The 10,943-nt window shown below is 34.5% G+C and overlaps 1 protein-coding gene across 2 annotated transcripts; it reads right to left on the bottom strand.

The window, feature by feature from the left end:
- Positions 1–756: 756 nt before the first annotated feature.
- Positions 757–8,825, bottom strand: eif4e1c (eukaryotic translation initiation factor 4E family member 1c). Of its 2 annotated transcripts, XM_084092938.1 has the most exons (7): positions 8,770–8,825; positions 7,362–7,465; positions 3,902–3,997; positions 3,722–3,785; positions 3,394–3,507; positions 3,173–3,312; positions 757–1,861 (listed from the first exon to the last, which is right to left on the bottom strand). In XM_084092938.1, the coding sequence occupies exons 1-7, from the start codon at positions 8,785–8,787 to the stop codon at positions 1,747–1,749; spliced, it is 651 nt and encodes a 216-aa protein (XP_083949064.1). In that variant the 5' UTR covers positions 8,788–8,825; the 3' UTR covers positions 757–1,746. The 2 variants fall into 2 exon arrangements, with proteins under 2 accessions (XP_083949064.1, XP_083949063.1); XM_084092937.1 differs by having other exon boundaries at positions 3,173–3,507.
- Positions 8,826–10,943: the final 2,118 nt, after the last annotated feature.

The following is a 10,943-nucleotide window of genomic DNA, read 5'->3' as shown; positions in this document are numbered from 1 at the left end:
CTTTCAATGCGTTTATACACGTGTTCTTGTAAACTATTCTAACTCAAACTTTCCAACTTGTAGAATTGAAATAAAGATTGAAAGTTGTCAGAAGATTAGATGTGGTGCTGTTGAAGTTGTGTGACCGTGGTGTAGTAAATACTACCTTTAGCTTTTTACTATACTTCTGACTAGATTTAGGCTTCGAAAAGAATATAAATGGTGTTAATTTTTGGTTGGCCTACAAAAATACATAATCTCTGCATCCAAAATCGAATACTTCCCTACTGTATAGTATGCAAAAAAACAGTACGCAACAAGAGTAGTATGTCTGAATACATAGTATTTGAAAAACACAAGTGAAAAGTCCCCGGATGACCTACTACTTCCAGCGAGATTCTAGACACTTTACTATCCCTTGAGGCCACGGGAGAGGATTTATGAATGGCAGCGAAGTAACGCAACTGTCGTTAGTAGATCAAGTGACAGTAACAACATTCATACTGTATGGAATGTACTTTTTAACCGGTCACGAAGCAAATCCAAATTCAATTGTAGTACCTACTCAGACAGTTCGTGATTTCGGATGCAGCGTATTCGTTTATCGTGAGTGGTGCCTCGTCAAGTGCCTGTTTAAAAGATTAGTTTGTGCTAATGACATTAATTACACACCTGTTTAACTATAAGGAAATGAGCAAACCTTTTATATTTAGGTGTTAATGTTTTTTTTTGTGAACTCTTGATAAAAGAAGAAATGAAAAAGGATTCAATTGTTAATGCAAAGCACATAACCTTTTACTTTGAAAGAAGGTAATATACATCCTGGAATTACAGATAATAAAGATACATTATGAGCAAAATAAATTCACAATGGATATCCTCTCTTCTTTCACTGATCCAAAGAGTGGGGCAAACTAGAAAATGTCTACAGTATCAATGAGGGAAAAGGTGGAAGCAAACTTAAAAAGCATGTATGTCCAGGCATTCACTGAATACACTGTATAAAAAAAAAGAAAAAAAAGGAAAAACAGCAAGCAGTAGTCCACATTGCTAAGAACCTCAAAAAACAACTGAAAGAAAAGAAAGGAGCTTGATTTTCATGGTGTTCCTCTCACTACATAGTTCAACTGCAACGCAAATATCATAAATAGATGGAGGGGAGAAACAAGCAAGATGCCACAATTCCAGCATAGCTGAAACAATAAATGACCACTCCAAATTCCAAACTTGGAGCATGACCAAAAGTAATCCTTTACAAACCTTTAAGATAGTCAGTCTGCAGGCGCCTCTGCAATCACTTCTCATGCCAAACACCTCTAACCAAAGCATGTTAAAACAGTTTGGGCCCTTAAAACGTCCGTGTGGATTAAGTTGTGGGTTCATTTGTTCATTCATGACGTGACGCGTGAGAACGAAAGGTTAAAGCAAAGAATGGCATGTCTCTTATCTAAGCCTTAGAACCTCTTCAGCTAGGTAAGTCTCGATTAGTCCTTTAAACTCTCTCAAATCACTAAAAATGATATCAGTAACATCTAGCTTAACTGCTATAGTTTTTCTCTCAGGTCTAAACAAGCAGACGTCCCCTGATCCACACGATAACGGTGCTGATCATTTCAGGCTGGAGAGAGCACTACATTTACATATTTGATTTTTCTTTTCTTTTCTTAAAAAGGAAGGGCACTACAGTAGTTGACTCAAACTCAAAAGTATTAATGTGATGCAAATTTGAAATTTTATAAACCTACAATGAGTTGAAATTAGTTTTCTTCAAACTGAGTACATGTTCTTTGTTGTAGAGCCACTTTTGCTAGAGGTGTCGTCATGTGACTGGTATCCGATGAGGGTTTTGCTTGGGATGCTCAAACGCTCTTTGTATTGTTGCCTAAAGGGGAAGAACAAAAGATATCACAATGAATAAATGAGTCAAAGAGAAATCTGTTAGATGTCAGCATATTTACATCAAATATCAGCTAAACACATTCCACATTTCGGTGGAATTAGGGTTATTTATTTTATTCAGCAAGGACGCATTTCATTGATTGAAAATGACAGTAAAGACATTTATAACGTTACAACATAAAATTCTATTCTAAACTTCTATTTCTATTCTATTATCTTGTATCCTGGAAAAAAAAAATATCATGGTTTCCACAAAAATATTAAGCAGCACACCTGTTTTCAACATTGAAGAAATGTTTCTTGAAATGCAAAAATCTGCATATTTAGAATGATTTCTGAAGGATCATGTGACACTGAAGACTGGAGTAATGATGCTGAAAATTCAGCTTCGCCATCACAAGAATAAAAAACATTTGAACAAACATTAAAATAAAAAAGTTCTTTTACAATACAATATTTCACAATACTACTCTTTAACTACATTTTTGATCAAATAAATGCACCTTTGGAAAACGTGTTCTTAAAAAAAGAAAAAAAGAAAAAGGGCTGTGGAATGTGACTAAACGGTTGCATTTTGAATAAAACGTCACAGCCTTTTTTCTAGCCTGTTTATCAGCTCGGCTCAAAAGACACCGCAGCGCGAGCTTAGAGCGAATGCGTGTACATGCTGACGTCTGGATCACGCGAGTGACGCGACCACTAAACTGTGCAGTGAGATCCAGTGAGAAGCACTCGAGTTTATATCTGATGCTAACCGAGAGTTCAACAACAAAACAGGAGAAACACTGTGCCACAACTATCTAGTTAAAATACTTTTCAATCCACAAGTCCCCAACATTTAGCATGGATTTGTAATGTAATTATGAATATTAAATGTATTAAAGGAGTAATGGAATAAACTTACCATACAGTTTTTTTTTTTAAACTACAGCAGTTTTTGTGCATTTGTATTTATACTAAATGTATTTAGGCTACTGTTTTTCATAAACAAAAACCGTAGAAATAATAGTTATTTTTTACCATGGTAGTGAGGTGCTATTCTTTTTTTTATTTTATCTGTGGTTATCATTATGCTATCGAAGAGCAATGGTTAATTTGAATAACTTATATATTAACTTAACTTAATATTTAAAATTCTCCCTAAAAAAATGAGGCTATTAAAAGTTTACAGATATTATTGTTTTTGTTTTATCCGCATCCCAAATCAAGCTACTGTTACTGTCAAACGTGCATTTCCAAGAGACAAATTGACAAAACATGTAATGTTATTAATAATTATTAATTAGCAACGCACCCTATCGTCATGATAGCGTCCCTGTTTTGGCAGTTGCCCGTCCAGATGGCTATTTTATCCCCCTTTGGCCTGACATTGACCACAGCTCCACACACGTCTTCACTGGCCTCATCAAAGGACTCTCCGATTAAACATAACAGCTGCAAAACACATGCACAGTATGAAGTTATGCAAAGCACACTGAGCCATCCACAAAACCATGAAAAAAGAAAAACTCTTACTGTCTCCATCCAGTAGCGGTCAAGGTCATTGTGTCGTTGCTGTTTGCTGAGGGTCATTAACCACCTTCCTCCGAGTTTATTCCTGTCATCCTCCCACATGGGTTTAATACCATCCTGAGACATACACAATCTGGACATCAGTGTTTTCTCATTTTTGCCAAGCGCTAATATTCATCCCTTTATCAGCATGCAGATAATTAAATCTGCAGTCACATGGTCAGAGTGATACCCACAGAAACTCAGAAATGCACCTGCTTTGCAATGAAATGTTTAGTTAATAATCAGCCACACATTTCAGTTCGGCCATATACACACTTCCTCATCTTACCTTAAATAAGCAGTAGTCACAGCCAAAACCAAGCTTACTGGGCTGCTGTATGTGATTGTATAATCTGAGGAGTAAACAGAAATCAAATCCATCATGATTTGCCACTCACATTTTCTTTAAGAAAAAAAGGGCAGTAATGTCACTTAATGTCACAATACACGATAAAGGAAAAACACTTACGCCCAGAAATCTTCCACTGTGTCAAATTTGGAGATGAGACGCAGATTTTCTGTCCAACTTTTGCTCTTGTCATTTTTGAAATACCAGAGAGCCCATCTGCAGGGAGGCAAATAAGGACAGTGAGCACGAGAGTCTCCTTGTGTCACTCATATAATATTCATGTAGAAGCTCTCAAAGAGCTGCTTCAGCCGAGAGACGGCTCTTACTGTCCTGTTAACCAATGGAAAACCACTGCTACTAGGCAAAAATGAATAAAATTAAAATTGAATTGAATTAAAAATAGTACAGGTTATAGTATCATTATTAAATATAAATTGATCGTGTTACTCTGAACAGATGGCCAGATGTCCTTCTGCTGCTGAAGCTCAAGAAGATCTTTAGATCATCTCAAATCATGCTGGAGAACATGATCATCAGATATCACACAAACAGCGAGTGTTGCTTTCATTAAAGCCAATTCTTAAATTCATGTTACTTTTTCAATTACATTTTTCAATCAAATTTTTCTACTAATTACTACTGATAATATTTCATTCGTAATGGGAAAAAAAAGACAGTTTGATGCGTTTGTGAAAACATTTTCACAGTGGAGTCAAGACTTTTGAACCCCATTGTATACCTTTTAAATACATGAATAATTTTATTCAGCAGGGACAAAAAGTGACCTTTTTTAAAAAAAAAAAAAATGTTACAAAGGATTTCTATTTCAAATAAATGCGGTTCTTGTGATCCTTCTATTTATCAAATAATCAGTAATTTTGTAATGTTTAGTAATGTTTCTTGAGCACCAAATCATTATATTAGAAAGATTTCTGAAGGATCATGTGACACTAAAGACTCAGCTTTGCTTTCACAAGAATAAATGAGATTTTATAAGATTAAAATAAAATATTTCCCAATTCTACTGCAGCCATGGTGAGCATAAACATTTTTAAAAATTGTCTATGAGAACAAAAGTGAATTTTAACCTTTGACAATGTTTCATTCTAACCAGCTGCATAAAAGCAAAAGGACGGAGGAAATAATGCAGCTCCACTAAACACAAAGAGCTATATTAACTAGAGCCCGACCGATATATCGGCGGGCCGATATTATCGGCCAATATTAGGCATTTTCCTAACTATCGGTATCGCATTTATAATGGCCGATAAATTAATATTTAAAAAAATGCAGCGTGCGGTGATTTATGTAAGGATGGCGCTGCCAATAAAGCACCTAAAAGCTGTCACAAAGAACTGGCAAAAAATAACGGCCGCGTCCGGTGTAGTAGACACAGTGTTAAAGCTCATTCTGCTACGTTACAACATCAAGCAATATTCCAATAATTTATATAATTATAACACTTTATATAGGGCCATTTTGCATTGAGAGTAGCCTAGTTTCACGTTTAGTACATTTTGCTTACTACTTATTTAAAATAGTATAAAACTACTGTACATATGTAATTATAAACGTTTTCATTATGATATTATTAATTTTACTTTACTAAAAAGATCTGAGTTCTTCCTCCACTGGTAGATGTTAGAGAAATTAAGATTAAAAATAGAAGATAAGGTTTTGTCAGTGACACTTTTGATATATTTATTGATACAAGTTATGTTTTAAATAACGTGACTAAATTAAAAGACAAAGTCGTTAGTGAAGATTATGCAACAGTATTTAGAATATAATATAAAATGCAATGCAAACTAGATTGGTTACAGCTCAAATTCTCATTCTATCATTCACCCTGCCTCCATTACATATCTTTGTCACACAAGTGTTTGATCACCACATTTGAGTGATCATTGCAAAACGTTTATATATTTATTCTGTTTATACTGTGTATTCTATATACAGTACACACATAAATAATATTGCTACTGTATTATAATATACACATAAATAATATCGGCCGATATATCGGTATCTGGCTTTTTTTTTATCGGTATCTGCATTGGCGCCCAAAAATCCATATCGGTCGGGCTCTAATATTAACAGTCATAATAAAGGCTGCTATCATTCTAGAAACCAGCAGTAAGAGTAGAGTACATGACAGATGCACCCTGTCACTGATGCCACAGAGTTATCTGTTGCAGCCCTGACCTGTGGTGAACTTTAAACTATCTATAACAGCCTAGAAAAAAAGTTTAAAGTTTTTTTTAAACAATTAAACATTCATTAATGTTTAATTGTCATTAAATGTTTAACTGTCATTAAACAAAACTTAAACGTTACATCTTGCAATTGCAACACAAACTGAAATGTGAATGTTGTACTTGAGTGAGATCTAAACACCCCAGGAATAAGCCACGGGTCGTGAAAGGGCTGGAATGAGACAGCTCAACATGTAAGCTCAGCACTTCCTGCAGCACGCTGGCAGACTGCAACCTCATCACTCATATGACTTTTGAGCTCAGTCACACCAAACACTACTGCCACAAAAAATGTGACAATGTCATGCAAGACTAGTTTTGAAAATGTCACATTATCTAAAGATGTCAATGTTAGGCAAGTAGTACTTTATTTTCTCTGTTTTTGAAGTCTCTTATGCTCAAAACAGTAATACCGTGAAATATCGTTACAATTTAAAATAACTTTTCTATTGTCTTATATTTTAAATGTAATTTATTCTTGTGAAGACAAAGCTGAGTTTTCAGCATCACTCAAGTCTTCAGTCACATGATCCTTCAGAAATCATTCTAATATACTGAATTTGGCGCTCACTGCTCAAGAAACATTTACATTTATTATCAATGTTGAAAACAGTTGTGCTGTTTAATATGTGTGGAAGCTCTGATCATTTTTTTTTTCAGGATTCTTTGATACACAGTTCAAAAGAACAACATTTATAATATTACAAAAAATTTATATTTTAAGTAATGTCTTTACTTTTCTTAAATAAATGTCTTTACTTTGTCTGCCACTTTTCATAAATTTAACGCAGAAAAATGTACGTCACACTTTAGATTAGAGTCTAATTCTCACTACAAACTTTTGCCTCAAACTCCTAACTACTGCGTATTAATAGTAAGGTAGTTGTTAAGTTTAGGTATTGGGATGTAGAATATGGTCATGCAGAATAAGGCTTTATAAGTAACTAATAAACAGCCAATATCCTAGTGATATGCATGCTAATAAGCAGCTATAATAGTGAGAATTGGGCCCTAACTAAAATGTTACCAAATATAAATTTCTCTGCAAAAAAATAATATTTTACTGCCCAAAAAAAGGTAAACGGTAATTTATGGCTAGTTTTAGATTATCAACATTGGCTAAAAAATGCACTCTAATTTCTGAGATTTTGAATAAATAGTCTAAAAAAAGTATTCACTTCATTTCAGCAAATATGTGCTCTATTCACTTTAATCCCTAGTGCACTAGGACTGATTCATGCTATCTGCTTAGTGTGGCATATGCTACACAGGTGATGTATATAGAACTTCAGATAGAAATACACACAGAAATGTATGACATTTACCTGTTTTGCAAAGGGTGTTTGATGTACTGTTCAGGACTTGTCACAAGACTTGTCACAGGAGCCGTAGGACTTTCAGCACGGACTTCTTCATTTTCAGTTCCTCGCTACATAAATGCAAAATGACTTAATGAAAATGGGTTCATGACCTTTTTTCAGTCACAGGAATTTTTATTCTACAAGAAGTGATTTCTATCTGATGAAATGTTTTAGAGCAGAGAAATTTCCATGACTATTCCCAATAGATATCCCCAGGTTTTTCCATGACGGTGGGGAAACTGATTACAGAAAAGTTCAGGGTCATTCCACGCATCCATAGAGAAATACTGACAATCACCTCATTGCACAAGTCATGATCCTCAACCTGAAACTGACCTACAGCACATTCTGTGCACCTGTCAGCCGGTCTTCACTGCTAAAGAGGCTCCTGGACAATCTGAGATCTTTCTTTGGGAAAATAGCAAAAAATACTAAATGAAAACAGATGTTTCAATTGCAATCTATTGGCTCAATACTTCAAAACCCCGAGATAACGTTACCTGGGGGCTGGTTGCAAGACTAGTCTTACAAGTTAGTCATCAACAGTTTCTCTTAATACGTAGATTGGCCTAATTTGATACCAAAAAATAAGATTGACTGCCCCTTGACGATCTGCTAGTGGGTCATGCTAGATCTTAAAGACACTGTCTTAACATAATACCTGTGTGTGTGCAACTGGCCCCTGTGATCAAACTTACCAGATATGCGGGCTTGTTACCAAGACAACTAGCTAGATTACAGCATGTACTTAATGCAGTGTAGAGCAGATCACACACTATTGAATCAGTAAGTGTAATTTCCAGTTCAATTTGGAGTCATACACCCTCTACTGTCCGCTAAGGTACAAGCTTCTCTAAACACATGCTGACTTATTTCAGCGATCAATGACTTTGGTGCTATTTACGTAATCAGACTACACGTAAATTCTTTAGTGCACATTGAAACGCCACATTTAGTTGATATAGTGAATTATAAAACGTATTAAGCAGCCACGACTGAACACGCTAGCCGAACACAGTTAGCCATGAACACACGTGTCCAGATGTCTGGAGATATGATCTCTTCACGTGGAGACGAGAGAAAACCCGACACCATCCGCCCTCAAAGCGTTATGGTATCATTACGCCGCTCTGAAATGACCCGGTAACGGGTGTGAGGACTGGTGAATTGTCGTTGCCCGGACCCTCCCTGTCTCTAAAGTCACCAGCAGCATTGCCGCCCCGAAACCATACTGAACCCCAAAACGACACCTCCAGCTTTTAACACTACTGCTCACTGTTTAAACATGTCCCGCAGACAACGCAATAGACGCCGGTTTACCATTGTTGGTCGCGGAGAAGCCCTAAATGAAAAAAAGCCCGCTCCCTCTTACCGGCTCCGAAGTCGCCATCTTGCCTGTAAAAATTCTTCTGACCGTTGGACGCTGCTGCGTCACGCACGCGCTCGAGAATCTACGGAAGCTGGTAGGGCTCCGCGATCTGAACGCACTGCATGCGGGAGACTGAAACGCTATTTTTATTTGTATTATTTATTTTTAATTTTTACGTTTTTTTTTTTTTGTTATAAATACAAACAAAACAAAAAAGAGAAATCATGAAATGTTAAAATGTATTTATATATATATATATATATATATATATATATATATATATATATATATATATATATATATATATTAACACATTTTATTAAGAAAAGGTTACATTGAAACATGGTTGATAACAGACAAGTAACGTGAACTTCAGGTAATACTGTTAGTTTGCTATATACTTCTAGCTGACTTTTCAGTTGATGAAAGTATACACTCCTTTTTTTCCAGTGCATACTCAGTGTAAAAATAAAATAGTAAACTATGTATGATTTTAAGTTCACTTAAGTTCACTGAGAGTAAAAAAATGTATTGGAAGTCAACAATGCCTATAACTTTAATTGTAGTATAGTTGCTATAAAACGAAACATTAAACTAAAAACTAAGAAAAATAGTTAAACTAGTTTTGTACTCAAAGTTTACTACTGTTACACTTAAAGTACACTTTAGAGTACACTTCTATTATCTAAAAAGTAGGTCAGCTTACCCCCAATAAGTATTGAAATACACATACTAGTGCACTGATATGAGTATACTTAGTACATAGAGTATGGTTGGACACTTAACTTTGTTCAAGTTTACTTAATAAACTGAACTTTGTAAATAAAGCAATTTCACCTCAAAACTGACTTGTTACTATAAACCTAAACATATAAGTTTATAAGATATGTAAACATATGCTGGAGTGCAAAGAAGCCAATATGACAAAAGTATTTATAGGCCACTCTATCAAAAAACTATATACTTTCTAATTGTACCTTAAGTATATTTTGATCAAAAGATTAAGTATAGGCCACAAATACTTAATCTGAATTGTTATATTATATACTAGAATGCAACTTTTACCATATTTTCCTGTGGTAGAAATAGCGGGATTATATGTTTTTTTAATTCAGCATACACTTTTGTATACGCATATACTGGTCAGTATAAGCCAAGCATACTTAAATATGATTTTGTTAAGTATATCACTGATTAGCACATAAAAAATTAGACTGCACATATACTCTTTTAGTTTAAAAGAAGTATACTAATAGCCCAATTGAAAGCTACTTTTTGTAAGGGCATTCATCCAGTATTCACAAAATTGGGTGAGTATTGGAAGTTTGATTATTGAGTTTGTTTTGCAGATACATGTCAATGGAATTTTTGGGCATTAACCTGCATAACATAAAAACTAAGTACACATGTGCATTAGAGTCATCTGAGGATGCACACCAAAGTTAATCAAATTCTGCCCATAGAGGGCACTAAAACTGTTTGTTGATGTTATTATTGTCAAGAGTTCTGGTGCACTGGTGGAGAACATGCCCTGCAAGTACAACTGAATATGTGAAACAATTAGGTCAAACAAATTTCCTGTCAGGAAAAAATAACTTTTTTTAAACTCATCTGAGCTATGGCAATTTCATTTAAATTTCCATGCAGTGTATCATCACTCTTTATAATAAAATATTAGGGAATTTTTATTTGTCAGATTAGAGCCCAAGACAAAAAATGTCCTGGGCTCTAATCTGACGAATACAAATTCCCTAATATTTTAAACAGATTTTTGAAAATATCATGAATATTAGTCAACATGGATCATCCATGTTGACTAAAATTCATATTTTCAAAAATCTATTTAAAATATCTGATATTCAAGATGTTTTATCTTTGGTACTTTTATCAAAATGTATGATAGAAAAGCAAAATAAATGCTCATATGCTTGATGAACTATTGCTAATTTCTCTTTATTTCTCATACACTGGAAAAAAAAGTTGCTGCCTTAAATTTTTAAGTACAATCAACTTGGTTGTTTAAGTCATTTCAACTTAATTTACATTAAACTGACTTAAAATATGTGTTGAATCTTGAATGACTTATAAAAAAAGTTTGATGAGTTAAAGCAATGTAAAACCAAAATGTCATAACTTATATAATTTTTTTTATAGTGTACTGTGTTACTATGTCTTGT

Source organism: Abramis brama (assembly GCF_963993115.1).
Source record: "Abramis brama genome assembly, chromosome: 19".
NCBI lineage: Eukaryota > Metazoa > Chordata > Actinopteri > Cypriniformes > Leuciscidae > Abramis > Abramis brama.
Note: the sequence above shows the minus strand (reverse complement) of the source record. Positions and strands in the feature narration are given on the sequence as shown.